At 57.4% G+C, this 27855-nt stretch overlaps 2 protein-coding genes across 3 annotated transcripts in view; one reads left to right on the top strand and one right to left on the bottom strand.

Moving 5' to 3' along the window:
- UBN1 (ubinuclein 1) overlaps positions 1-17078 on the top strand; it is a 36309-nt gene extending 19231 nt beyond the window's left edge. The window contains exons 8-18 of one of the 2 annotated variants that reach the window (XM_037507646.2): positions 465-535; positions 1769-1898; positions 2078-2196; positions 2384-2512; positions 2697-2843; positions 9058-9108; positions 9206-9248; positions 10241-11488; positions 12354-12591; positions 12865-12954; positions 14691-17078. In XM_037507646.2, coding sequence (XP_037363543.1) covers positions 465-535; positions 1769-1898; positions 2078-2196; positions 2384-2512; positions 2697-2843; positions 9058-9108; positions 9206-9248; positions 10241-11488; positions 12354-12591; positions 12865-12954; positions 14691-14740 — 2316 coding nt within the window. In that variant the 3' untranslated portion in view covers positions 14741-17078. The remainder of the gene's footprint in view (positions 1-464; positions 536-1768; positions 1899-2077; positions 2197-2383; positions 2513-2696; positions 2844-9057; positions 9109-9205; positions 9249-10240; positions 11489-12353; positions 12592-12864; positions 12955-14690) is intronic. The other variant, XM_037507647.2, reaches the window with a different exon arrangement.
- Positions 16865-27855, bottom strand: part of PPL (periplakin) — a 36668-nt gene continuing 25677 nt past the window's right edge. The window contains exons 11-22 of the mRNA XM_037507645.1: positions 27698-27844; positions 27119-27270; positions 26404-26501; positions 26128-26285; positions 25251-25429; positions 25033-25171; positions 24289-24482; positions 22978-23128; positions 22169-22252; positions 21549-21665; positions 21012-21104; positions 16865-20406 (exon numbers count right to left, since the gene is read on the bottom strand). Of these exons, the coding sequence (XP_037363542.1) occupies positions 17743-20406; positions 21012-21104; positions 21549-21665; positions 22169-22252; positions 22978-23128; positions 24289-24482; positions 25033-25171; positions 25251-25429; positions 26128-26285; positions 26404-26501; positions 27119-27270; positions 27698-27844 (4176 nt within the window). The 3' untranslated portion in view covers positions 16865-17742. The remainder of the gene's footprint in view (positions 20407-21011; positions 21105-21548; positions 21666-22168; positions 22253-22977; positions 23129-24288; positions 24483-25032; positions 25172-25250; positions 25430-26127; positions 26286-26403; positions 26502-27118; positions 27271-27697; positions 27845-27855) is intronic.

Raw genomic sequence — 27855 nt, 5'->3', positions numbered from 1 at the left:
TTGTGAAGCAGAAGACTGTCCGACGCCTGTGAGGTGTGTCCAGCATGCCGGGGTCTGGGTAGGAGAGTTTGTGCCGTTTGTAGGTTGCTCATCTAACGTCAGGGGATTTGTTCTTCAGTGCTCATTATGGTCATTACCGTTATGTGGTTATGGAGTATAAAGACCTTCAAGTCTTGCGGACTTGTTAAAGCTCTAGATAGTTCTTTTGCACTGTGGAGGTATGGAAATCCCAGCCACACCTCAGGCGGTAAGAGGGCTGGCGTGGGCCGTGCCTGCCTGGCTCTCGGGCATCTGGAGCGTAGCGGGGTCATAGGTGAACTGCGTTGGCGCGGGGGCTGAGGAGGGAGGGCAGGTGAGGGTCGGCGGGTGGCAGGCTTCTGTAGTGACGGCACGCTCCCGTGCCTGCGGTGCGCGAGGCCCGCGTGGGGAAAGTGCATTAACAGATGTTGTCTGCTGTGAACCAGGCTGCCAGAGCTGCCGAGGGAGAGAGCAGACAGAAGTTCTTCACCCAGGATGTCAACGGCGCCCTGTTAGAGTGAGTGCCTTCCGTTCCTTCGTATCCGCGGTTACCGGCCTGGGTTGAGCAGGCCAGGGGGCCGGGAGTAGCACCCAGCTGTGCGACTGTGCCCACTGGCACCGGCAGGTAAACGGGCATCCTTTTTTCTGTTGCGGTGATGCTGTTCTTTTTTAAAGATGGGGGGGTGGAGGGAATCCAAATACTTGTCTCCAAGTAGACCTCACTGATTATAGACTGCAGGCATTGTTAGAAGCCTGGGCATAATAGCCACGGCCTGTTGGAAGGGGATTTGTGGCAAGGATGAGAGGAAAGAGAGAGGCGTCGCTTGCCTGTCTGCAAATCCAACTTGGGGCAGCCTTGGGACCAGCTTTCTTGGGTGCTCCTCAGCGCACTAGGGGAGTACCATTCTCCTTGCACGTGTGCTCCTTCCAGTGCCGCTGTCCCGTACCACCGAACAGGCCTCTGAGACCCCACACTGTGCCATGGAGTAAAACAAAACAAAGCTTAATGCTTTTAATTCAAACCACGTTCTCTGTCTGGTCCTGCCGCTTTGCCAGCTTTTCTCCTGGCTGCCCTGTGGCAGAGAGCTGGTTACTCAACACCTGGGGATTTTCACATGGAAGGACAGTTGTCACGACTTGGCAACACCCTGGCAGTGAGCTTGCCTGACCAGGGTCTGGATTGGCCAGGAAAGAGTTCAGGAGATGTGGGCCCCAGAGCGCCCTGAGGGTCTGCCTGGGTGGAGGGTGCTGGTGGGGGGGGCTGTGTCTGCACGCAGCCTGCTTGGGTGGACAGCGCGGGAAGCTCAGGGTTGAAGACACTTTTCTGCTTACTAGTTGGGGAAACGAGGGGGATGACGTCCCTGACCTCACAGTCATGGATAGAATGGGAAAAGGGAGATTCTCTTGGGAGTTTTCCTGTCTACCCCAGGAAACTCGGCTGCTTTCCATTTTGAAAGCTTTTCCGTTTTCTTCACTGATGAAAGTTAGTCCTTCAGAGCATGCCTTCGCTGTGCTGTGCTTGACCGGAGAGCCTAGACTCGCTTTCCCTTGCCAAGTTTGTCAGGTCTGGGCATTCCTGTTGGGCGGCTGCTGGAGCTCTGTTGCCTTGGCCACACCATTACCTTGGGGGGCTGACAAGATTAAGGTTTGACCTGCTCTTCGCTGTGAGCTTTGTGCTGTGAGCTTTGTTCTCCGAGGCAGGGTGGACTCGGTGCGCTGCAACTCTGGGTGACTCTGTTCTGTTCTTCAGCATAGAGGTGCAGGCGCGGGAGCTGAGCAGCCAGGTCCGCTCGGGAGTGTACGCCTACCTGGCTTCGTTCCTGCCCTGCAGCAAGGACACCCTGGTCAAGCGTGCTCGGAGGCTTCACCTCTATGAGCAGGTGGGTGACTGGGCATGGAGTCTTTTGGCTTGGGGGCCCAGTGGAGGGGGTGACCAAAACTTTACAGGTGCCACGTCTGCTGTGGAGTGCCCCCGCATGCCGGCTCCTGTCGAGTAACCTCCTTAGCGTGAGAGGTGAGGTGTAAACCAGACTGAGAAAGTGTCTCCTGTCTTGTGCAGGGGGGGCGCCTGAAGGAGCCTCTCCAGAAGCTTAAGGAAGCCATTGGCAGGGCGATGCCAGAGCAGATGGCCAAATACCAGGATGAATGCCAGGCACACACGCAGGCAAAGGTGGCCAAGTAAGTGTGTCTCATCACTCTCCTGGAATTCTCCTACTGCCGTTTATCGCTCTTTCCATTTCCAAAGGAAATGGTTCTTCTTCAGCATTTTCACCTTCTCTCTAGAAGTTGGACCACGGGAGGTGGGGGCAGGAGGGACTGCTCTGTGGTGATTTTAGGGCTCCATTTAATTCTCTTCATGCTGTAGGCTGCTGGAAGAGGAGAAAGACAAGGAACAGAGAGAACGGATTTGTTCTGATGAGGAAGAAGATGAAGAAAAGGGGGGCAGGAGAATAATGGGACCCCGGAAGAAGTTCCAGTGGAATGATGAAATCAGGTGCGCCCAAACTTGCCTCATTGGGGGGTTTGTGGGACCACTGGCTGAGCCTGTGCCCGTATTTCTAATGAAGGTTAGAATCATTAATCATTAACCATTAATGAGGGCTGCTGACAGCACATGGTTGAAACCTTAAGGAATGTTTGGGGTAGTTTGGAGTTTCTGACTTGTCCCTCCTCCTCAGGGAGCTGCTCTGCCAAGTGGTGAAGATGAAACTGGAGAGCTTCGACCTGGAGAGGAGCAACAAGGCCCAGCCCTGGGAGGACTGCGTGAAGGCGTTTCTGGATGCCGAGGTCAAGCCTCTGTGGCCCAAAGGCTGGATGCAGGCCAGGTGAGGGCCTGTGGCCGCCAGGCCGGCGGGGTGGTGACGGTGCGTCGTGGCAAGAGTGTTTTGAGTGCCGCTCTTGTGCCAGGCCAGCAGGTATCACTGTCTAGTGGGCTCGACTCTGGTCTCACTTGAGCAGTTGGGGGGCATGCTGTCCTTGTGAGGGGTCTTCCCCAGGAGAGGAAGTTTCCTGTGGGGTTTCGTCGACGTCGTCGTCATCCTTTGTCCACTTTAGTCCATAGTTGACTTCATGCCCCTTCCACCTGTCTTCCCTTCCTGAGCTAACAGCCTGCCTTTTGAGGTATAAATCCTGCTAGAAGTTGAGAAATGAAGTCACCTTGGGAACATCTGAATGTTCCAGACACAATTTGCAGGTAGCAGGGCTGACCGCTTCCTGGAGGTAAGTGCCAGACTCCAGTGAGGGCTTCTTTGTGGTGTTCAGTCTCCTATGACGCCACTGCACTTGCAGTACATGTCACGCCAGGTTACCTGGGGGTATGGTGTGGTTTTTTTTTTTTTTTTTTTAATTTTTCTTAATGTGATATTTACCATCTTGACCATTTTGAGGCACAGTTCAGTGGAGTTAGACATCTGCGTGGTTCTGCAGCTGTCAGCACCATCGTCTCTGCAGCTGTTGTTCTCTTGTGAAACCAAAGCGCCCCACTCGTTAAACAATAACTCCCCCTCCTCTCAGACACTGGAGACCCCATTTTACTTTCTGTCTTTATAATTTTGACTCTAAGCACGTCATGTATATGAAATCACGTACATGATTTGTGTATGTGTGTGTGTGTGTCTGGCTTATTTAGTGTAGCATAATGTCTTCAAGTTTCATCTGTGTTCTAGCATTTTGCATAATTTCCTTCCCTTTTGAGGCTGAATGATACCGTACCATACATGTAACCACACCTTGTCTAGTCACCCACCCTCCATGGGTCACTCAGGTTGCTTCCTTTCTAGCGATTGTGAATAATGCTGCGGTGACTGTGAGGCCAGCATTCCTCTACCCTGCTAAATTCTACCCAGAAGTAGAATTGCTGGATCTTATGGTTTTCCTGTGTTTAATTTTTTGAGGAATCCCATGTTTTCCGTGGTGACTATGTCATTTTACATTTGCACAGTAATGCACGAGGTTCCAGTGTCTCACCAACAGTTGGTTTCTGGTTTGTCGGTATTGGCTGTCCTGGGGGTGGGAGGGGGGGTATCTTACAGTTCCCATATGCAGTTCTCTAATGGCTGGTGATGTCAAGCATCTTCCCATGTGCCATTTGGCCATTTGTATATCTTTGGTGAAAGGCTTATTCAAGTCCTTTGCCGGTTTTTGGATTAGTTTGTTTATTACTGAGTTTTAGGAGTTCTCTGTATTTTCTTGTTATTAATCCCTTATCAGATATAAGATTTCCAAATATTTTCTCCCATCTTGTTTCTCCCATCTTGTAACTTGTGGGTTGCTATTTTACCCTGTTGATAGTGCCTTTTGATGGACAAAATTGCTTAATTTTCATAAAGCCCGGGGTGTCTCTTTTTTCTTCTGTTACCATGCCACCTTGAAACACAGGTGAGTCTTACTCTGTTCTGTGAGAGAATGATGAGATTTCCTCAGTATTTAAATATTTTAATACAGCCATCTTTATAAATCTAAATATAAAACCACTCTCCTACAGATTTCAAGATGACATTCACCATCTCTTCGAGAAGTTAAACAATGCTCATCAGGGCCAGGACTATCTTTAGAAGGAGAAAACAGTGATTGTGCTGGTTGAACTAGAATTACTATCAAAATTCAAAAAGCTATTCATATTCATATTTAACCACAAGCCAGTCTTCAGTGAATCAGAGCTTTGTCCAAAAAAATGCCAGCTATTGTAGTGTTTTTGAGATAGGCTGTCAATTCTGCCCTTCTTCTTCTTTTTAAGATTTATTTATGTGTGTATACAAGAGCTGGGGTACAGGCCAGAGGTGTGGAGGGTGAGGGGATTCACCAGAGACAGCATGGAAAGCAGAACTGAAATATACTGAAACAGGCTGAAATACACTGCTGAGGGGAGCAACGGGTGGGCGAGTCAGGAGAGTTCCGCTGTGCCATGTGGGTTGCTCCCTGGCCGGGCATTGAACTCGTGCTGCAGTGGCTGCAGACAGCTTCATAGGTTGAGTCTTTTTTTTTTTTTTTTATAGAGGCATGCTTTATTTATTTGTTTGCTGGTTTGTTTGTTTTGTTTATACATGCACTGGGTACAGTCAGAAGCGCGGGAGGGTGAGAGAATTTACCAGAGCCAGAGCGGGGAGCAGAGCAGGCAGAAGGACCGAAGTACACTGCTGAGGGGAGCAGCGGGCGGCAGGAGAAGTCTGCACGCCATGTGGGACCCTCCTCCGGTGGCCGGGGAGCAGCCGGGGATCGAACCGGCGCCGCAGAGGCCGCGGGCAGCTTCGCAACCCAGCACTCAACCGCTGCGCCACCGGGGAGGCCCCATAGGTTGAGTCTTAACCCCTTGCACCACCAGGGCCCTGCCCTTGCTTCTTAATGTCGGCAAAGATCATTTTTGTTCTTGGGATTCTCCAGAAACTCACTGTCTTCTCTCTCCAGGTGATGACTTGGTTTTCTTGTCATTTATCGAAAAGAACCCGACAGCCAACCTGTCTTTCACCCAGTGGCGATCTGACTCCGCCCTGTGCTTCCCTCTCTTTTCCACAGTAAGGCACTGGCACACTTCTCAACAAATCTCCTTGCCCTTCTCACCGTCACCCAGTTTCTAAATTGCTTTTGTGTTCAGCACAAAGGTTCTTGCTCAAAAACTGGACATTCTCCTCTTTTTCCTATTGGTTGTTTAAAAATGTTTAATTCACAGTTGTGAATTTTCCAGTTTTTCTTTTGTAATTGAACTAAATTTACCCTGTCATGTTCAGAGAAGATATTGTGTGTGACATCTGTCTTATTAAATCTCTTGAGATTTAGTTTGTGGCCTAACATTTGGTCTCCTTGGAAAATGCTGTCCCTGCACTTGAGACGAACATGGTGGTGCTGGTGAGAGTGTTGCTGTTTGTTGCTGTGTTGTGCTGTCTAAGCCCTCTGTTGCTTTACTTGCCTTCTTCCTGTTCTGTTCTTTATTGTGCGTAGGGTATCTGTTACTGTAGAACTATCTAGTTCTCCCTTTAATTTTCAGTTTTTGCTTAACATATTTGATTATCTGTCAGGTGCACCATATTTATCGTTGCTGTATCAAATCTTTTCCTAGGACGTGGTGTCTCTTGTAACCTTTCTTGATTTAAAGTTTATTTCTTCTGATATTAGTGGAGTTATTTTTGCTTTCCTTTGGTTACTATTTTCATGGAATATCTTTCCCCATCCTTTTGCTTTAAACCTGATTTTATTTTTGAATCTCAAGTAAGTGCCTTGGAGATAGCATGTAGTTGGGGCTGTATGTTTCTGTCCATTCTGTCCATCTGTCTTTTGATTAGAACGTGATCCATTTACATTTGAAGTAATTACTGATGAGGGACTTATTTCTCTACATTCAGTAACAAACCCTGCCCCCCCCACAGTTCAGTCTTGTTGATGTTACAGTTATGTCGTTACACGTCGTGTGCTCCCAAACATAAATAATTTTTTAAAATGCAATAGTCTCTTAAATTATGTAGAGAACGAAATTTAGACTTACAAACCAAAATTACAGTGATGGTAGCTTTTTCATTAATTTTTTTCTTTCAATGTACTAACCCTTAATCTCTTCACACATGGGAGAGAAAAAGTGCAGTTATAAGCCATTGTCACAGCAATACTTTCATCCCTGCCCGGGTGTTTTCTTTTCCAAAATCTTTTTCTTTCTTTCTTTTTTTTTTAAGTTTAACATAAAACTTTTTTTTAAAGATTTATTTTTATTTATTTATGCATACGAGAATGAAGGTGTAGGCCAGGGGGTGAGAGGATTCACCAGAGACAGAGTGGGGAGCAGAACAGGCAAATCTACTGAAATCCACTGCTGAGGGGAGCAGCGGGGAGACAGGAGAGGTCTGCTGCGCCCTGTGGGTCAGCTCCCTGGCGGGGGATTGAACTCAGGCTGCAGTGACTGCCAATAGCTTGATAAAGCTGAGACTTAACCCCTGTGCCACCAGGGGTCAACAGTTTAAGACTATTGTTTTAAAGCCTTTGTCTGACATACCTGCCATTATGTTTTCCAGGAGTAGTTTCTGTTGATTTTTTTTCCTTTGAGCCAGCTCTGCTTTCCTGTTTCTTTGTGCACCTTGCGATTTTTTGATTAAACACTGGATATCTGAATATAGTGTTGTAACCCTGGGAATCAGATCTTCCCTTCTCTAGGGTTTACTGTCTCTTCTTACTGTGTTTGTTTATTGATGGCTGGGTGGATGTCACAGGCCGTGTCTGTGTGGAGGACCAGTCTGAGGTATAAACTAAATGTCCTCTTCAGTCTCTTCTGAGCCTTTCCCTGGGTATGTGCAGTCACCTTTTTTTTTCCCAAAGGTTTATTTATTTATGCATACAAGAACTGGGGGACAGGCCAGAAGTGTGAGGGATGAGAGGATTCACCAGAGACAGAGTGGGGAACAGAACAGGCAGTTTGACTGAAACACACTGCTGAGGGGAGCAGCGGGCGAGTCAGGAGAGGTCTGCTGTGCCCTGTGGGTTGCTCCCTGGCTGGCTGAGGATCGAACTCATGCTTGCAGAGGCTGCGGACAGCTTCATAGGTTGCCTCTTAACCCCTTGCACCACCAGGGAGGACCCTGTGCAGTCACTTTATATGTGGTTGGGATTTTTTTTTTAAAGATTTATTTATTTTATTTATACAAGCACTGGGTACAGTCAGAAGCGCGGGAGGATGAGAGAATTCACCAGAGCCAGAGCGGGGAGCAGAACAGGCAGACTGACGAAACACACTGCTGAGGGGAGCAGCGGGCGGCAGGAGAGGTCTTCCCACCATGTGGGACCCTGGCTGGCGGCTGGGGATCGAACCGGCACTGCAGAGGCTGCGGGCAGCTTCTCAACCCAGCGCTCAACTGCTGCACCACCAGGGGAGGCCCTGTTGTGGGTTTCAATGTCGTGTTCTCTAATGTCTGGCTTCTGAAAGGGGAAGGAGCAAAAGGGTGTGTGGGGGGTGGAGGGACAAGGGCAGTGGCTGCTGGCCTCGGTGCCTACACCATTCTGATCAGAGCAATGGCCCCTGGTACCCGGAAAATAGTGTCCTACTTGCCCACTGTAGTTTGGGGGCTTTGTACAGGCCGCTCCAGGAGCAGGGGCCAGTATGTAGCTGCTTGCCCTGGCCGAGGCAGGGGCGCCGGAGCTGCTCCTGCACTGAGAGCTGGAGGTAACAGTTTGCCCTTCCAAGCCTTCAGCACACTCTGTAATTCCAAAACAGAGTCTGCCAGTACCATTGTTGTCCACATGGGGCTGGATCCTGGTGCTTCCTACTCCTCTGTCTGCCCAGAATTCTCTCCCTGCACCTAATGCTCTTGACCGGGCCTGAATTTTCCGTGGTTAGACAAATCATGGGGTCCATTCTCGTCTCAGTGTGCCTTCTTTTTTTTTTTTTTTTTTTTTAAAGATTTATTTATTTATTTATACAAGCACTGGGTACAGTCAGAAGCATTGGAGGGTGAGAGAATTCACCAGAGCCAGAGTGGGGAACAGAACAGGCAGACCGACGAAATACACTGCTGAGGGGAGCAGCGGGCGGCAGGAGAGGTCTGCACGCCATGTGGGACCCTCGCCTCGTGGCCGGGGATCGAACCAGTGCTGCAGAGGCTGCGGGCAGCTTTGCAGCCCAGCATTCAACCGCTGCGCCACCGGGGAGGCCCTCAGTTTGCCTTCTTCAAAGGGAATTTCCTATAGATTGGACTCTTGAAGGTATGTGGGGAGGGGCATAGAGAAATTTTGTTGGAGTTTCTTTGGAGAAGGGCATGTTGTAGGTTATTCCACATTTCATTCTTGGGAGGAATGAGAGTAAGCAATAAATCAGGAGAGTGTCACTGCATTGGGGGAGAGTCATTATGAAAAGTCTGAGGGCAGCACGTAGTGGGTTTGGTGACGCCTCGGCTCTTCACGCTTGTTGGCCGGTGCAGACGCTCTGGGTCCTCTGGGCAGGAGTTCAGCTCACCGGTCCCCGCCGTTCAGTGAGGAGCGGTCCGTGGGCCAGGGCGGCAGATGAGCGCTGGACAGAGCCTGCTTCCGGGGCGTGTCCCGATGCTTGGTGCTCCCCCTTTCTTTCAGGACTCTGTTTAAGGAGAGCAGACGTGGCCATGGGCACCTGACGTCACTGCTGTGAGTGTCTCAGTGTTTTTATTTCTCAGTGCTACTGTTATTTCGTCTCCTTTGTGGGTGTCCTCTAAACCTTTCCTGTGTTTATTCCTTTGAACAGGGCTAAGAAGAAAGTAGTGGCCCCTTCTAAAGTCAAGGTGAAGGTGAGTCTACCTGTTCAGGTCAGATGCATGGTCATGAAATCCCTCAGGTGACTGTGGCAGCTCATGGAGGTTAGCTGGTCTGGGGACAGCTGTTCAGGCTGATACTTGAGGTTGTACTGGCCTGGTGTTGCTTAGACCTGAGCTGGGACACTTAGGACCCAGAGCCATGGTCTAGGAAACACGCCCTCCTTCACCAGACCCTGGGGTGGTTGTGGGATGAAATGAGGCCTTTCAGACAGCCTCCGAGGGTGCAGATCCCGCTGCGCTGTGTGGTGTTACACTGTCGTGGCCGTCTTTTTCCTGGAGGCTGTGTGCCTAGCCCGGTGTGTCAGCCTGGAGGACCCCGGGTTGGACAGGTTGCTGAGTTTACCTGGCAGAACTGGAGGGAGGGACAGTGACTCGAGAGAGATCGTGGGCGCCATCTCAGATGTTGTGGAAACCTTCAAAGGTCGTAAAAAGTGCAGTTTTATCAGAACATACACAGTTGCTGAGGCTTCATAGTGCCTTTCGCCATATCTGAATAGTTGGTGAGAACAGCTGTGAGAGTGTGTCCCTGAGTGTCTGTGAGCGCCTGCAGCACCCGAGACACTGCTTTAAGCTCTTGGGTTGCAAGAACAATGGGGCACACCCCTTTCCTGCTCCAGGAAATGATTTTTCTTCGAACCTAAGTGAGGAGGCAGGTGCTACAAAAAAAGGGGAGAAAACTACTTTCAGAGGTCCTCATGCCCTGCGTCGTGGTCATGAGTGCCGACGGGGAGAGTGTCTTTGTGCCAGTCTTGTCTTTCAGAAGCAGAGAAAAGCAGCTCCCTGCAGGGGAGGCGGGTACTGGGCACCAGCCTGCCCGGGAGCTCAGCCCCAGCCTGCGGCCTCGTGCCCCTGCATGACGGGCACAGCATTTGTGGTTGCGCACACACCGGCGCCTTGTGCTCTCCACAGGGCCAGCGCTGGCGTCTTTGGGTATTTCTCAACACCCACTTTTGTGCTTCCTCTAGGAATCATCTGCTAAGCCTGATAAGAAGGTCTCCATCCCATCAGGCCAGATTGGCGGCCCCCTTGCTCTGCCCTCAGATCATGCGGGAGCAGGCCTGAGCTGCGGGGCTGCAGGACGGGATCTCTCATCCCAGGCATCTGGCGGCCATGCTAGTTCGGCCCCCATCAGCCTGGAGGACTCACTGGACGGCGACCGGATCCGCGGCTCAGCCTCCTCCCTGGAGGCCGTGTCCAAGGAGCTGGCTGCTCTGAGCAGCAGAGCCAGTGGGGGCGCAGACTTTGCGCTGCCCGCACCCTCGAAAGCCCCTGCGGAAAAAGTTGTGGGTGTTTTATGTACTGAAGAAAAAAGGAACTTTCCGAAGCCCAGCCCTTCTGCCCCACCACCCTCTAGTTCTTTGCAGTCACCTCTCAATTTCCTGGCTGAACAGGCTCTGGCACTGGGGCAGTCCTCTCAGGAGAAAAAAACAGAGAGTTCTGGCTACAAAGAGCTGTCCTGTCAGGCTCCCCTCAGCAAGGGCCTGCCAGATGTGCACCAGTCCAAAGCAAAGCACCACGGTTTGCCACGGACGTCTCACGGACCCCAGGCGGCGGCTTCCGGGCCCAGCCCCCAGGTCAAAGTCTTTCATGCAGGCGCTCAGCAGAAGAGCTTCCCCCCCCCAGCCCCGTTGGTCAGTAAGCTGCCCCCCACGGCCCCGCTGGTCAGTAAGCTCCAGGGCCCTAAGGCTCCCTCCCCACAGTGTCATCGCTCACTCCTCCAGCTCGTGAAGACGCCCAGCAAAGGACAGAACTTCCACCCTTCCACGCCAGCCTCGGCAGGAGGCACGCCCGTCTCCGGCAGCAGCTCTCATAAAACCCCCGCCTCGTCCTCTGCTGCCCTGAGCCACCCCACGAAGCCACACTCGGCCAGTGCTTCAGGGCCGTCTTACAAGAGCAGCCCCTTTGCCGGCCCCCTCTCCAAACATGGGCTTTCCTCTGGCAGCTCTTCCTCTGGGGGAACACCAGCCCAGGGCTCGGCCTCCGGGAGCCTGCTTCCGGGGGTGCAGCCTCCCTCCACGGGGCAGCCCCCCAGCCGGCCGCTGCCTGGCTCCGCAGTGAAGAAACCACCCGTGTCCCAGAAGCTGACCCTGGTGGCCCCTCCCGGCGGCCCCAATGGAGATTCCAGTGGCGGGACCCAGGGAGTGGCAAAGCTCCTCACCTCTTCCCTGAAGCCGAGCACGGCCAGCAGCGTGGCCTCGTCTCCCTCCTTGCCGGTGAGTGTGCTGCAGCCCTCCCCCACGGGCCTTGTGGCCAGGGCTGCCGGCCGCGTCTTGGTGGGAGGATGCGGTCTGTGCCTGACCTCCGCATCCAGGGAGCTGGGCTCACTGTTTCCAGGCCTTTATTTCTCTGCTGACAGCGGCCCAGGGAAGCCTGAGACTTCTCCTCCAGACACTTAGGGAGAGGACTGGTCGGTGCTGTGTTGCCAGGGAGGCTGGGAGGCTGTTTGCCTAGAGTGAGCCACAGAGTTTCCCTCTGTGCCCTCCTGCCTGCTCCTCTGTCCGAGTGGCGAGATGAAAATGGAGTCAGCCGTGGGTTTTGTGGGGGTGTTCGTGCCCCGGGGGATCAGTTACCAACCAAGAGTGAGTCTCTTCAGTGGGCTTTGGAGAACTCTGCAAAGACAGCTTGACAGGGCCCAGGGCTGTGAGGCTGGCCTGTGGGCAAGTCGAGGTTTGCAGGAGAGGCCCCGGTATATGAAACCGCTGTGTTTGAAGAGATGGCACTGTGAAAGCTTGTTGGGAGGGGCTCGTGCCCTCTGACCCATGCCCACCACCCCCACAAGGTACCCATGTTCCTTCCAGGCTTCTTCCCTGCTCCTTCCTCGAAACAGATCAGGACATGTGCTACACACGTTCCTGATGTATGTGAACAGGCACTCGGCATATTAGCGGGGATAGGCCTCCCTTTCCTGCACAAAGGAGGCCCATTTTAATGCCCTGCTTGCTAAGTGATCTCTATTTCCGGGGCCTTTCATGCCAGAGTTCAGAGACCCCTGCTCCTTTCTGGGGCCCAGGGGTTCTGGTTCCGGTGAGAGCGAGCCCTGGGGGTGCCCAGGGCTGACCTGCTGTGTCCCCTCTCCAGAAGGGAACGAGTGGGGCTGTGCTGCTGACCAGCTCCTCAAGTCTGCTGTCCTCGTCATACAAGTCAGGCAGCCCAAAGCTGCCCGGGGCCGTGAACGCCAGCTCCCTGGGCATCATCTCCCCGTTTCCTCTCCACATGATCTCCTTTGGCGCTGAAGCCTCTGCCAAAGCAGGGGTCTCCAAGGACGCCATCGTCACGGGACCTGCCCCTGGGACTTTCCACCATGGCCTCAGCCACAGTAAGTGTGTCCTCCTCCTCGCTACATGCTGGGGGTTCAGAAGGTGCCCCAGGAACTCTGTTGTGCCCCCCCACCCGAGTTCTGTTATCATGTTTGTCTGGTGTGTGACCATGGGCACGTCCGGGGGAGCTGTGCTGAGCCCCGTCCCTGGAGGTTTTTCACCAGAACCTGGTGCATAGATTGTCTGGGGCTCTTGGCCGCTGAAGCAGCTTTTCTGTTCCGTCTTCATTGTGTGTGTTTTGTTCTTTTCTCCCCTCCTTTGTTTTCTCCCAGGTCTCCTGGCTGGCTTGCACTCCAGCCCACCCCGCGCAGCGCCTCTCCCACACGCTGCGGTGTCCACCCACATCCCGCAGAGTCTGCCAGGTAATCGCCCGGCGGTCAGAGTGCCACGCACCCCCGCCCTCAAGTGCCTGTCTGTGCCAAGGGTTTCCGTGTCTTCACCTCGTCGTCACTGTGTTGTCTGGTTTGTCCTTTGAGGCGCTGGTCCTCAGAATCATGCAGGCACGTCGCTGGAAAGGCCCCTGGGTCAACCTGTCCCCTGTGGTCACAGACAAGGCTGTGGTGGCTCAGCTGCAAGGCTGAGTTCTAGCCCTGGCCTTCCTTTGTCATTAAAATAAAACGGAAAGACAGCAGTTTTATTTTAAAAAGACAGCAGTTCACAGAAAGCCCTGAACTGTGCCTGAGTGGGAAAGGCCTCAGGGGCCCTGCCCTCTGATGTCAGGGCGTCCAGAGAGGAACAGCCTTCTGGAGCGGGGTGCAGTGGAACGGGAAAGCTCCCTCCCCTTTCTGCTCAGACTCTTGGAAATAGGGCCCCTCCGCAAGCCCCAGGTTTGCAGCTGGGGAAAGAGGATGCACGCCCGGAGGCATCTTCGAGAGACTTGCCTGGCCCTCCTGGGCCTTGGGTCTGGGTGCACTTGAAGGCTGGTGGTGTGAGGCTGCCTGGGGCCTTGGCTTTGACCTCTGCTCCTTTTGCCGTGCTGCCCCAGGAGTGAGCAGCGGGCTCGTTGGTCAGGGGAGGCCTGAGTCTGGGGAACACTGGTTGGCGAGTGCCCGGCCGCCTTGCCCCGACCAGCCTGAGAGCTCTGACCCCAAGAGCCGTCTGCCCCCACTGTTACCGTGGCTTCCCGGCCCCTGTGTCCTGAGGCCGATACACTCACAGCGAAGCCCAGGAGCCCCCTGCGTGCCAGCATCAATTTGTGACTCTCCCAGAGGGACGTTTTACTTCTTCAGAGAAAGAAAGAAACTGAGGGGCTTAAGCCTGCATCCACAGTGACCCATTTCCTCAGGGAGCAGTGGGTGCAGGGCACACTCATCACAGGCTGGCAGCAGCCACTGCCCTACGGCCATTCTGTGGGGGCCCCGGGGTGAGTGTGCTTTCAGAGGTCGCGCTGCCCCTGCGGCTCTCAGCAGAATCGCTTTTCCTGAAACAGTCGAAGAGCCAGGGGCCCACGGCTGCTGCTCGCTGGTGTTGGCAGCAAAAAGACGAAGCCTTTCTTGCACCGCATCTTTCCGTGTCCCTCCGGGTAGTGGAAGGCGGGCCAGAAGACTGTGCTAACACAGTCTCTCTGAGCCGGCCTTTCTCTGCTTTCGTGTCCCGTGGTGGCCGGGGGCATGAGTGGCTGTAACTGAAAAGCAGTATGCCCGGGCTGCTGCATGGCTGCTCGGCTGGCTTTTCTCTGCATTCAATGCTCGCGCCTTTGAGCGTGTTTCCAGGACCCTGAGGTCCTTGCTGGGGGGGATGGGTCTCTGCCTTGTGGTGTGGTATGTGTGTGTCAGGCCTCGGGAGGCCGGCCAGCTCTAGCCTGTGAGTGGAGCAGAGTCTGTTGTACCAAGTGGCCCCCAGCCGGCACCTGGCATGACTCCAGGCATCGTGCGTGCAGCTGCTGCCCAGGTGGCCGTCCACAGGGCTGCCGGCCAGTGTTTCTTGGCCCTCCTGAGCCTCAGGTCACTCGGGTTGGGGGAGTTTGCCTGTGAGACGAGATCCCCTGGAGCTCTCCCAGGGTCAGCCTTAAGGGAGAGCTTAAGGCCATGGCACGGCTGCCTTAAGGGAATCAGAGGTCCTGAAAGACTTGTGTTCTGTTTTGTTTGTTCTTTTCCAGATGCTTCTCAGCTTCACGGGAAGGGGCCTGGCGTTCCACGGAAATTGTGACCCATTCGGAGGAAGGGCCTGATTAGCTTGGGTCTGGGTAGAAGATGACCGAATAGGCCTCAGAAATTGGATAATCGCCACGCCCTTTCTGCTGGTCGGTTTTCTTCTGGAGAAGGCGTGAGCATCTCTGGGCACTTGGGAAGGGACAGCCTGTGCTTCTCCTGGCACTGACTGGCCTGGTGGCCCAGGCTTCGTGGCTCTGTCTCGGACACTCGCTGGAGGGGCAGCCCCAGGTGGGGAGCACCCCCACTTGTGTATGGAGCTTTGTCGGCGGGTGGCGCCGTCGGCACACGTGGTGTTTACATCTGCCTCTCCCCCTGGCTTTGGTCGCAGTACCCTCATGGCGCCCTATTGGCCAGGGGCTCCTCCTGGCCACAGTGGATGCCTGGAAGGGCCTGGTGCCCACCTATCCGCAAGTGGTGTGCGCGGCAGGACAGAACCCGGGCTGACGCCGCAGCTGGGAGACTTACCTGGTCTCTCTGAGAATTCGCAGATCACCCACTGTGCTCGTCGTGGGGCCGGTTTCTCTGCTGAACATGACAGCGAAGCTCTTTTAGAGAAAAGACCTTTGTAGGTTCAACGATTGTGATAGGATTTTTAAAGACTTATTTTTGGCTCAGTTTTCATCATTACCGTTAAATGCATTGGCTAGAATGGTACTGTTCGTCACGCGTCGCATTGTAGGAAGACATAATCCCAGTGCCTTTAGGGTGGAGCAGGGCTAGACAGCACGTCCATTCAGCCCCCTGCGTGGGCCTCAGATGGAGACCTTTTTTTAAAGACATGTCTGTATTTTAGACATAGCAGTTTTATTTGAGTTTTTTACAGTTGCACATCATAATCTGTGCTGTTCTGATGTGAAGGTCATCTGGCCTCCAGGTCCCAGGCCCCCGATTTAGCCAGGCCCAGTTGTATTACTCAGTTGATGCCGGTGGACTGCAGGGCCCCAAAGCCTGACTTCATCTCTCAGGGCCGAGGCCGTGAGGAGTCCCGAGTCTCTGTGTAGACGCGTTCTCAGGACCGCAGGGTCCAAAACAGCCTTGAGGTCCTGGGGTGTCCCAGGCAGGGGGGCTCCACATTGACTTCAGGGGACACTGTTGGGCTTAAGAGACGACATCAGACAGACGAGGGGTTAGCCTGGAGCTCCTGAGCCGCCAGGCTGCTTCACGGCAGCACGGGGCCTCTGCTCCCGCCCCAGGGCCCTGCCGCTCAGCGTTGGTGCCGGCTGCCTCCGCCCGTGGCCGTGTTGTCAGGATTAGCAGCAGCCTCAGGTGTGGCCTGTGTGAAAAACCGCTGTCCGTTCCCGACCCTGATGTCCAGTGCTCAGTGGCTCGCGACCCTGCAGAGGGTTGCCAGTCACTAGGGGAGCGTGACCTCGGCCAGCCTTCTGGTCAGGCCTCTGCTTTTTTTTAATGTAAGAACCACCTCGGGCTAAGTGGATTCCTCACCCCTTTGTTATATATATTTTTTGCAACTTGGATCTCCGTTTGTTTACAGAGTAGTCTTAGGTAGTAGCAAAAGAGCCAAAGAAGAGATTTGCATTGCTGAGCTCGAAGCCGAGCAGAGGCCGTCCTGACGCTGAGCAGTGGGGATCTCCAGGCTTCTCTGCCCGAGAGCTCCTGGGGACTGTGCCAGCCCCGGCCCCTCCCCTGCAGCCCCCACCCCTGTGCCAGTGACATGCAGCTGGAGCAGAATTTCCTCATTTTTAGGAATCTAGTGATGCCTCTTGCCTCAGGGAACCGTTTCTTTGATGGGGAGTTTATGGGATTTCTTTTTCCTCTCTATGCTTTATTCGTGGGAAGGTGCGAGTGAGTGACTTAGCCAGCCATGGCAGGTGGGGCCACAGCAGTGGGCTCCTGGGCCAGAGGCGCACCTGTCAGGCAGCCCGCTGTGGCTTCTGTGCAGGATTGTGTCGGTGGTGGGGGTGGAGTGGAAATTGTTAATCTTGTATAAAGCAACTCAATAAATTGTTTCAAGGTTTCCAAAACACTTTCTCCTTCTTTTGTTGTTGCCATATTTGCAAGTAATCCTTTTTCTTGCAGGAGCTGGTGTCTGTGGGCAGCCCATTTTGGCCAAGTGCCAGCAAGGGAGTGGGGGAGTGAGCCCCCAGCGGAGAGAAAGAAACACACTTAGCATGAAATTAGAATCAAGCCACCAGGGTTTTATTTTCGTGCTATAAATAGAGTTCCCTATTCCTTCCCATTTTCTTGCATAATACATGAGATACAGAGAACCCCAAATTGGTTTGGTGAGAAATCCAGTTTAGTTTACCTAAATACCAATGCGAGAACAGCAAGACTTGTAAGGCACTGAAAGGAAGGCGAACAGCAGCGTAGTCCACTATGCAAATACTGTAATCTCGGGACTTGACGTTCTTGGAAGGCGCCCCGTCCTGGGACAGCCTGGACGGTCCACCCGCACGAGCCTGGGCGGAGGCTGTTCTGGGTGCACCGCGCCTTTCTGGCGCATGGCCCAGATCTGTCTCACGAGGAGGCCCGCGAGAAGTGGGTGCTTGGGAAGTGGGTGCTTGGCCAATGGCATCTGGGAGGGTGAGTGCAGGTGGGTGGCCCCCAGGACCCAGGCCCCGGCGTCAATGAACAGAAAGGTGTGTGGAGGGGAGGCTGTTTGGCCCTCGAGAGTCCCATCCGGCATGTGAAGGCCGGTGCTTGGCTGCCTCGGTCGTCTTGTGCTTTAGTTTCCAGATTGCCACCAGGAGTGTGCAGACGGGAGTGCGTAGCCCAAGGGCAGAAGAATGGTGTGGCAGTTGTCGGGTTGTGGAGGATGAGATGGGTCGCTCCCCGGGTTGGATGACAGGACAGTCACCCGTTCGGCCAGTGCCCATCCTGCCTATGGGTGAGCCACGCTCCAAGTGACCTGACCGGGCAGGGAGGACGAGCTGGGGTCAGGCACCTGTGTAGGCCGGGGAGGAAGACACCCAGGAGGTGATCGGGTAGGAGCGAGCCGGCCGTCTGCTGCCAGGAAGATGGGGTGAAAAGGTAGTGCTACTTCTGGCCGGACACCAGGACGGCCAGCTCCTGAATGGACATGTCCTTGTTGACATAGCGGTCGTACTGCGCAGGGGTCAGCCTCCCGCTCTGCAGGGCCTCCTCGATGGAGAACTTCTTGCCGGACTTCCTGTCGTGGATCACGGATGACTCCCCATTGGGCCCCTTCACCGAGATCTCCTCCCAGTCGCACTCCTGGCTCCTGAGCTTCACAAACATGTTCCAGTCGATGAGCCCGGCCCGGTGGGCCTCCTCAGGAGACAGCTCCCGGCCCGTGTCAGGGTCGATGACCACGATGGAGCGCCGCAGGTGGTTCTCCCGCTGCTCCCGCTTGACCGCCACGGAGCCCAGACGCTTCTGCAGCTCGTCGATCTCCAGGTCTTTGTCCCGGGAGAGGCGCTTGAGGTCGTCCAGCTCCCTCTCCAGGGACCACAGTCTGGAGTCGAGGTTGGCCCCGGAGTCCGCTGCTGTCATGTTCCTCAGGTCCCGGGTTTCTGTCGACGCCAGCTCAATTTCCGACTGGAGCCTTCGGGTCTCGAGCTGCAGGTTCTGCCGCTCCAGCTGGAGCTTGTGGTTTTCCTCCCGCAGAAAGTCCAGCTCCTTGGATGACTTGGAGTTGGAGAATTCCAGCTCCGACAGCTTGGCCTCCAGCCGGCTCACCTCTGCGTCCAGCTCGCGCTTGCTCCGGCTCTCCTCCTCCAGGCTGCTCTTGAGCTTCCGGATCTCTTGCTCGGTGTCGCCTTTCTCCACTTGCACACTTTCGGAGAAGACCACCTTCTCCTTGACCTCCATCTTCTCCAGGCGGCTCAGCTGAGTGCGCAGGGTCTCGAGCTCGCGCTCCAGCACCTGCCGCCGGTGCCGCTCCTCCTCCAGCTGCAGCTTGAGCAGGCCGTGCTCCCGGGCCTGCTGGGGGTCCTGCTGCAGCACCACCTTCTGCTTGAGGGTCACCTTCTCCCGGGCCTCCCCCTCCTCCTTCTCCAGGTCGGCCAGCCGCTGCTTCAGGTGCTGCACCTCCAGCTCGGCCTCCCGGCGCGCTTGGCGCTCGCGCTCCAGCTCCTCCAGCTGCCGCTCCAGCTCGGCCCGCCGGCGCTGCAGCCGCCGCAGCTCCCCACGCAGCATGTCGATCTGCCGGAGCTCCACGTCGATGCTCTCTGTGAAGGCGTCCACCTCGGCGCGCAGGCCCGGCTCCTCCTCGTACTTGACCACCTCCTGCTGGACCACCTTTTCCTTCACCTGGGAGAGCTCCGCCTCCTTCTCTCTGATCTTCGCCTCCTGGGAGGCTCTCTCCCGCTCCAGGTCTACCTGCTTCTTCTGTTCCTCCGACAGCCTGGCCCTCAGGGACTCCACTTCCTCTTTGGTTTGGGGGTCTTCCCGGAACTGGAGGATCTCCTGGACCACCTCCTTGGTCTGCACCTGGGGCTTGGTGTCCTTCAGGGACTGGATCTCCTGCTTGAGCTGGTAGATTTCTAGGTCACACCTCTCGATGAGCCTGGTCTTGTCCACGATCTCCTCCCTGAGCCGCTGCAGCTCCTTCTCCATCTCGGGGTCGGTCTTGTACTTGATGACTTCCTTGGTCACCTCCTTGACTTCCACTTGGGGGCCCCGCCTCCTGAGCGCCTCCAGCTCGCTCTGGTAGCTCTTGAGCTGCTCCTCGGCGCCGCGGAACTTGCGCTCCTGCTCCACCAGCTCCAGGCGGAGGTTGGCCACCTCACTCTCGGCCTTGGGGTCGGGCCGGACGATCTCCCGCACCTTCTCCTGCACCACCACCTTGGCGTTTTCCTCCTCCAGGGCCCAGATCTTGCGGAGCAGCTCGGTCTTCTCCCTCTGGTGGGTGCGCGCCGTGGCGGCCTCGTCCTCGTACTGGCGCTGCAGGTCGCCGACCTCCCTCTCGGTGGCTGGGTCCCTCTCCACCTTGAGCACCTCCTTGACGGTGATCTTGCTCTCAGCCATGGCCCGCTCCTTCTCCAGCCTCTTCAGCTTGTCCTGCAGGAAGCTCAGCTCCTCCTCGTGCCTCTCCCTGAGCCTGCCCTCCCGCTGCTGGGCCTCCTGCAGCTGCCGGTACTCAGCCTCCAGCTGGGGGTCGTTCTGCAGCCTCACCACCTCCTTCTCCATGACCTTCTCCTGCGCCTGGCCCTTCTCCTGGGCCAGGGCCGCAATGCGCTGCTGCAGGAGGGCGGCCTCTGCCTCCCTGGTGCCCTTCTGCCTCCTCAGCTCTTCCAGCTCCTCCCGCAGCTTCAGGACCTCGTCCGCCTGGGCCCTGTCGGGCTCGATGCGCAGGACCTCCTTGACCACGTACTCCTGGCCCCCGTCCCCGGTCTCCTGCTCCAGGGTGCGCAGTCGCCGCTGCAGCGCCTCCAGCTCCTCCCTCAGCAGCTGGTTCTTGTGCTGCTCCTCCGCCAGACTGCGCTGTGTCTGCTGGAAGCTCTCCTCCAGCTCGGGGTCCGGAACCTTCTTCAGCACCTCCTTCCGCACCACTGATTCCTGCGGGCTCTGGTTCTGCAGAACCCGGATCTCCTCCCGGGCACTCTTGACCTCATTCTCCAGCTGCTGCCTCCGTTCGGTCTCCTCGTCCAGCTCCTTCTGGATCCTCCAGGTCTCCCCCATGGCGCCCCCAGGCCGGCTCCCCTGCAGAGCCTCGTGGGTCATGCCCACCTCCGGCTGCTAGGAAGAAGACCGCGTGTGCGTGAAAACCTGACTCTGGGGAGCCTCTGCCCGCTGCGGTGGGCCGTCCGGGCCCCGGGTGGCTTGGGTGCTGGGCTCACACAAGCTCTGGGCTCACAGGTCACTGAGGAAATGACTTAACTTAGAAGAGTCCAAGAGGAAGCGCAGTCCTGCCTCTGGCCCTGGCCCACGCTGGCACTCAGGCCATCTGCTGGCCGGCCCTGTCTGCACCCTCAAGGGAATTCCACACCGGCACAGGGTGCAGCTTCAGTGTTTAACTGACAATTTCCTGCCATCTGGACGGGTGGGATATAGCTAATCCCTCCACTGCCAGTCTCTTGCTATTACAAGGTTCTGCCTCTAATTCTGGCCTTCCAGTGTCTTGCTATTAGTTTCCAGTTTCTTGCTATTACAAGGTTGTTATAAACATCATGTGCTTTTAAAAGTGTTACCTTGTACTGAGTACTCAGCAAGTGATTACTGGATGGAGTCACACTCATGCCAGCAGAAGCACCGGCCTGGCCAGTGTCTGCATCACCGCAGTGAGCCGGGGCCACACCTACTGGGCCCCAGGACACCTCCTGGGGCAGAATGATTCTTCTTACCTGTCTCAGGAGATTCAGAGCAAACTCCAGATTCTGCAGCCTCTGTCTGTTGATGGCATTGACTTCGGTGAACTTGGCAGCAAGCGCCACTTCCTACGGAAGAGCAGAGGGTCAGCAGGCTGAGAAGGAGCCAGGACAGCTGTTGAAAAGCCTGGCATTTGCAGATAGAGATGGCTTCTGGCTCCCTCCTTCCTACCTGGAGGCACGCTGCAGCCCCACCCAACGACATGAAGACCAGCGGTCAGGGCAGATGGCTAAGGCACCCTCCCACCGCTGACCTTGAGCAGTTTTCTGTCTGGGCCTCCGTGTCCTTGTGTGTGGAAGGCGGACAGCTGTGTGCTCACTATGGGGAGCCAGTGGGAGCCTCCCAAATCCATGGTTTTGACTCAGATACCTGCAGCCTGTCAGTGTCACTGTCCCAGAACGAGTTCACTTCTCTTACCACAAGTGTTTGCACCAGCAGGTGCAACGGTGCACGGTCCTCCCATGCTCTTGGGAGGACCAGCCAGTCTGAGCAGGCCTGGCCTGAGAACTCACCTCCTCCTTCACCTTGGCAGCAGGGGACTGCAGCCTGGCTCTCTTGCTCACGTGGCTGTTCCTTCCATTCTCCAGGTCGAGGAGAGACCTCAGTTTCTCAGCTTCTAACTCGTAGTCCTGGGTGAAAGAGACATGGCAGAGCTGTTGGCGCCTGCGTGGTTCTTACACCCCTTCCAGCCGGTGGCCGCACCCAGCCTGCATGCGGGAGGCCCTGAGAGCTACCCCGTCACTGGTGTCGGCTCTTCCACGACGCTGTACCTCGAGCCTCTGTCCCTACTGCCCCCACCTCGCCCTCCTGGCTGGCGGGACTGAGGCCTGATGGCCCGCCCTGTGGCTGGATGGCCACGTCCTCAGCCGCTCCGGGACAGGAGGTGGCTTCTAGGTTGTTGACTCGGCTACTGTCGAGAATGCAGGGCTGGTGGCTTTGCGTATCCTGCATTCTTTTGTATGTTCTCCTCTAGGAGAGAGCCTTCTTTCCCTGAACCCCCGCCCCGAGTTTACTGCTTTAAGGGTAGAGAGCCCTTTTCAGGTGCCAGCTGCCTGGCCCCGTGCTGTTCCCCTGGCAGCCAGCCGCGTCTCTCCACCTCCCGGGGGAAAGAGGAAGGAATCTGATGTCTCACCTTGACAGCTTGCTGGTACTGCTGGGAGGCGGTGTAAACTCTCTGTACTTCCTGTTCCCTTCTCGCTATTTCATCTAGCAGGTTCTGTAAAAGAACAGACTTCACAGATCAAAATTAAAAGCAAAACCTTGATAAGGCAGCTGGACTGCTTAGAATCTGGAATTACCCTTCTGTACAAATGAATGGCTTCCCTGTCTGCATCTGTCCCTTACCGAAGGCAGTTCTAAGGCACTGTGGAGAAGGGCCAAGGAGATGCTTATCTGTGCCCGGAAATGAACGTTTATTGAGTGCTTCAAAATGGCACTGTTCTGCTATCTTAGATGATCTCATGTCATCTTCCAACAGCCCTGTGAGGTAAGCACTGTCATTATCTGCAGTTTCTGAGTGAGGACACGGAGGCACAGCAAGGTGTAGTGACACCCGTGGGCACACAGCTGGGGGGCGGAACTGGAACCCGAGTCCAGGCCGTGGCGTTCCCCGTCCCCGGTGCCTTACCCTAAGGCATTGCTGCCTTCTGAGAAGGCCTGACCCTGAACTTTGGAAACGAGGTTTTTCCTACAAAGGCTCCTCTGGTGTTCTGGGGCCGCCTCATCCAGGCAACTTGCCCAGAGCGTCCATGCTGGGCCAGGCCCCGTGTAGGCACCGAGGAGAGACGAGTGAGCGGGATGCCGCCCTCGTGCTCAGGGCGCCGGGCAGGGCAGAGCCCTTGTGAGGACACGGCTCTGCAGGGCTCCCTCACCGTCGGGGAGGGCCCTCGACCTGACCCCCTGGCTCCCCTGTGCGGTGGAGGCAGAAGCAGCTGTCTTAACCTTCTGATTCCTCAGCTTGGTCTCCATCTGGCTGAGGCTGTCTGTCTCCTGCGGCTCATAGCTGGGGACGCTGGACAGGAACCGGAGCACCTGGTCGCAGCCCTGCCGGTACTCGTCGTAAGCGGCCTGCGCGCTCTGCAGGCTCCGGGCCCTGCGGGCAGAGTCAGGTGTCAGCAGGCGGGCAGCCGCTCCCGGGGCTGCTCCCCAGCCCTCAAAGAAGTCTCCTGTGCTTGTCTTAAAAGGCAATACTGAGTGGAACTGAACCGGAGGGAACCCAGGCTTTCACCGGAAAGGGAGAAGCTAGGCGTACCGGGGTGTCACGGACTCCACAGCTCTGTGGAGAACAGGTAAGGCCGACCTGCGGCACAGCCCCGAGTCCCCTGCTGGTCTAAGAGAAGTCACAGGAGGTCAGGAAATCTTGGGGACGCACCGAGTGGGCAGCGTGTGGGCACAACAGACGCAGGGGTAGAAGCGCTACTGTTAGTGTTCAGCGTTCGGTTAGAAAAGCGTTTCTCAAGTCAACACTCTCAGCTTCTGCCGTAAGATGAAAAAGCAACTCCAGTGTCGGCAGCAGTAAGGAAACAAGTGGCGGCAGCGAAATAGGAGCCAGCAGACAACAGAAGGCACGTCGAGTCCGAGCGCCAGCTCTTTGAAACGGTCAGCAGGCCGACAGGCCGCAGGTGACCGACCAGGACTCGGGTCAGGAAGACACGGGCAGTGTGTGCCGGGAGGGGCGCCCGGGCGCTGCGGGCACCGAGGGCGGGAGCACACCCGGCAGCACCATGCCAGCGCGTCCTGCAGCGTGGTGGGGGACAGGTGACTTGGAAGGACACGCCTGAAGTGGCTCAGTCAGCGGCTCAGTGGCCTGCCCAGGGCCTCCCAAAGGGGCTGGACTTGCAGTGAAGACCCTCACTGCACGGAATAAGCAAGACGCAGGTCCAGATGGCGTCACTGGTGAGTTCTCAAGCATTTAAGGAAGAAACACGCTCTGCAGAAACGTGCAGAAACGAGAAGGGAGGACGCTGGCGCTGGACGGGCGGAGAGCGGCACTGCGCAAGGGCCTGTCCTGGCCTCTGCCTGGCGTCTGCAGGGTGTTTTTGGAAGGACCTGCAAACTGCTACTAACAGCTCCCTCGGGGCTGGTCATCAGGACTACTTGGGCTTGTTTACTCCGGAGGGCGCTGCTTTTTTCCAGAAAGGAAATGATGCAGGCAGCAGAGGCCCCTGGTGGGGGTGGGGTGTGGGTGTGGGTGTGTGTGTGTGTGTGTGTGTGGTGTGGTGTGGTGGTGTGGTGTGGTGTGTCCATCCGCACCTGCACTCCACCTGCTGGCTCAGGTTGTCGAAGCGCTGGCCCAGCTTGTGCACCTCGGCCTCCTGGCGCTCCAGGTCGGGGCAGTGCTCCTGGAAGCGGCTGGCCAGCAGGCCGCAGCACTGCTTGGCCGCCTGCAGGTTCTTCTCCACCTCGCCCACGAGGGCCTTCTGAGCCTGCAGCTCGGAGGCCATGGCCTGCCGGGCGGAGAGGGAGAGCTGCTCAGTCGGGGCTCCCCGGGGCCAGGGCGGCACTGCCCACTGCTGGAGGTACTTGGGGCCCCTGGTGTGGGGGTGATGAAGCCTGGGCTCGGGGGCCTCTGCCATCCTCCTCCCCCACGTCATTTCTGCCACGTCCCATTTAGTTACGAAGAACGAACCTGGGGAAACCCAGTTTCTCAACCTGCACGCAGCAGCGGCGTGTGCCATGACAGCACGCCCAGGGCGGCAGTGGGCTGGCTGCTCAGCCCGTGTCCTCCGCTCTGGGGGGGGCCTCAGTGCATCCCGAGGCCCATCTGGGCTCACACCCGCAAGCCCACAAGTCAGGTCAAGTGGCTGAGTGGCCACGGGCCAAGAAAGCACATGCCGGTGGGCCACGCCCCAGCCCACCACCTGGATCTGTTCCTCCGGAAGCCCCAGAGCAGCTGGGCGCCAGCGGCAGGCTGGAGGGGCGCTGCTGCAGCGCTGGGGGGAGCGGAGGGGCATCTGGAGCCCAGCTCAGAGAAAGAAGGCGCCGGCCCCGACTCACCGCCAGCCCCTGCCTCTTGCTGTCCAGGGCGTGGCCGCTCTCGGGCACGGTGTCCTCCTGGGCCAGCTGGTTCTCGTAGGTGGCCAGCACCTCCCGGCCCTGCTGCAGGCTCTCCTCCAGGCGGTGGGCGGTGTCCACCCTAAGGCCACAGGTCACGAGTGGGGTTGCCCATCTGGCCCCTTGCCCCAGCTCCTCCCTGCTGCCCACCTGGCACCCACTTCTCCCGGGCCGAGTCCAGCAGCTGCAGCAGGCGCTCGTATCTGCGGTGGGTGTCGTCCACCCGGGTCCTCAGCAGGGGCGTGCTGCCACTGCCCGGGAGCGCCCGCGCGAAGGCCTCGCACTCCGCGGTGCTGCGTGTCTTCTCGGGCTCAATCTGCAGCAGCTCGCTCGAGATGAGCTGTGGAGCGGGCCGGTCACCAGCCTGGCCCCGGGCACGCCCAGGGACAGGGTGGACATGCAGGGCTGGGCCCTCCCGGGGCAGAGGCGCCTCCCCGGGGCCTGCCCAGGTTACCACATCCAGGGGCCATCGGGCAGGGCCGCTCGTGAGAGCGATGGCAAGCGGCGGTGGGGCTGCGCCCACACTCTGCGGGCCCACGCTCCGGCCACAGGCGGGGACGCCACACAGCCTGGAGCGGCTTGGGGAGGCCTCGCGGCCACCCCAGTACCAGGCATCCCCCAGGCCCCGACTCGGCCTCCGCACTGACGCGAGCCCACCGAGGGCCATTCCGCTCTGTAAGCTGGGGGTGTCCTCCACCACGGAGGACCCCGCATAGCGGGCACTGAGGCCAGCAGCATTCCTCCCCGCGCTGAGCCACGGGACTGGGCATCTGAAAGGGGAGGGCTGGTGGCCATCCAGCCCCTGGGAGGGGGACCTGCCCATTTTACTGAAGAAATGAGGCTGGGGTTCAAGTAACGGGCTCCAGCAGAGAGTGAGGCGGCTCTGCACCCCACAGCGTGTGCAGCCTCCCTTGGTCCCGCCCCCTCCACGGCCCGGGCCTCCTGCTGCACATGGCCAGGGCCCCGGTGAGCACCGAGGCCCTGGGGATGAGAACCTGCCCGAGGGCCGGGAGCCTGCCCCTGCCCATGCGGAGGTACCGTGAGGGCCTTGGCTCGCTCGGCGCTGTCCTGCATCGCCCGGCCCTGCTCCAGCGGGGGCCGCAGCACCTCCGTGATGGCCTTCTCCTGCCGGTCCAGGTCGCTGGCCACCTTGTCCAGGCTGGCCAGCAGCTGTCGCCCCTGAAGGTCAGAGGCATCTGCCAGAGGGAAAGAGTTGCAGGCAGTGGGGTCGAGCGGGCCCTCGGAGGCCCACTGGCCTCCCACAGCCCGACCCCTGCCCTCCCCTGGCAGTACAGACCCCCGGCTGGCACCCACCTCCAGGGTTCTCTGTCCTCAGCACCTCATGTCGCTGCTGGAGTGCACTCCTGCTCCCGGCCGCCTTCTGCCGCACACTCCGGTACTGGCTGCCCAGGCTGCGAGAGCAGATCCCGGTTGGTCCCACAGAGCCCAGCCGGGCCACCGAGCCCCAGGGCCGCCTGGCGGTCAGTGGTGGGCCCAGACGCAAAGGTGGGCTGGAGTACTCGTCTCCCAGCTTCCAAGACCCCTTCTTCTCTCCACGGAGGGTTTTACTCCCTAATGTTGTCATTTCTTTGTCTTCCCCACCAAGGAGGAGTAGTACGCAGTAGGTGCTCAATAAATGTTTGTCAAATGAATCAATGAAGGCATCCCGAGTCACTTTTGCCTTGTGCCAGGGACTGACAAGGCCCTGGGAGTAGGGGATGGCCACAGAGGCCCCCTCCCCGCCCTTGGGAGACGGTGTGTAAAGAGTGGGGCAAAGGGGCAGTCCCGGAGGACTTCACGGAAGAGATGGCCCGGAGTGAGCCAGTAGGACTCTGGGTAGAGCGTGCCCTGAACTGTGCTCATGGTGGATGGTCTCAGGACAGCCCACCAATGCCATCTGTCCCACTTAAGCGTCCAGGGGCTGGTTGCTGCAGGTGTAGGGGCGTTCATGAAGCCGGGGCTGCCGGAACGCCCAGGGCTGTAACTGGGACCCGAGGAGCCCGTCCAGGCCACTCCTTTGCCCCTGTACCTGTCGGCCAGAGCCAGGGCCTCTGGGTCAGTGGGAGGGATCATGAAGCAGACGGCCGGGGCGGTCAGCTTGTTCCCGGCACTGTCGGTGAGGTCCCAGCTCTCCCCGTGGTTCTTCTGCAGGGTGTAGCTGTAGCCCCTCAAGATGGGGCCCTGACAGGAGCGGGCCAGTCAGAACCGCCGCGGGCCTGCCTCACTCCCACCCCACTCTGAACCCGCCCCAGATGTCTGGCCCCGGGAGGGAGGGGTTGGGTGTGCAGGCCAGTTCCCACCTGGACTTCACTTTGGGGGAACACCTGCTCCCGCCCTGGAGGGCTTCACGGGACATGTGGGCTGGCCTCCTGGCCGCCGTGCTGTTAGGCTGGGCATGCGCCTGGAGCCAGGCCAGCCAGAACCCCCAGGGCTGCTGGGGTCTCCGGGCTGCTCGGCTGGTGGTCAGGAGGCCAGAGCAGCGGGCAGTGGGTGCAAGGTTGCAGTCACCCCAATGTCAGAGATGCACGGGTGCCTGAAAGTCCAGGGGCCCTGCACCCCACCTGTCTCCCTCAGTCTTCCCAGTGCCTGGGATCCTGGGGCAGCTCACCTGGTCCCCCTCAAAGTCACAGAGGGCCTCCACGGGGATGGGCTTGAGTGGCGTCTCCCGGCGGTACTTGAGGGGCACTACCTGCTGCCCTCGCTGCTGCAGCCCCCGCACCACCTGCTCGTACTTGTCCAGCGCCTTCTCCTGGTCCTGCGAGGAGG

The sequence above is a fragment of the Talpa occidentalis genome, unplaced genomic scaffold, assembly GCF_014898055.3.
Source record: "Talpa occidentalis isolate TD23 unplaced genomic scaffold, MPIMG_talOcc4v2.1 talOcc4.12, whole genome shotgun sequence".
In the NCBI taxonomy this organism is placed as follows: Eukaryota; Metazoa; Chordata; class Mammalia; order Eulipotyphla; family Talpidae; genus Talpa; species Talpa occidentalis.
This window is presented reverse-complemented; position numbering and strand designations above follow the sequence as displayed.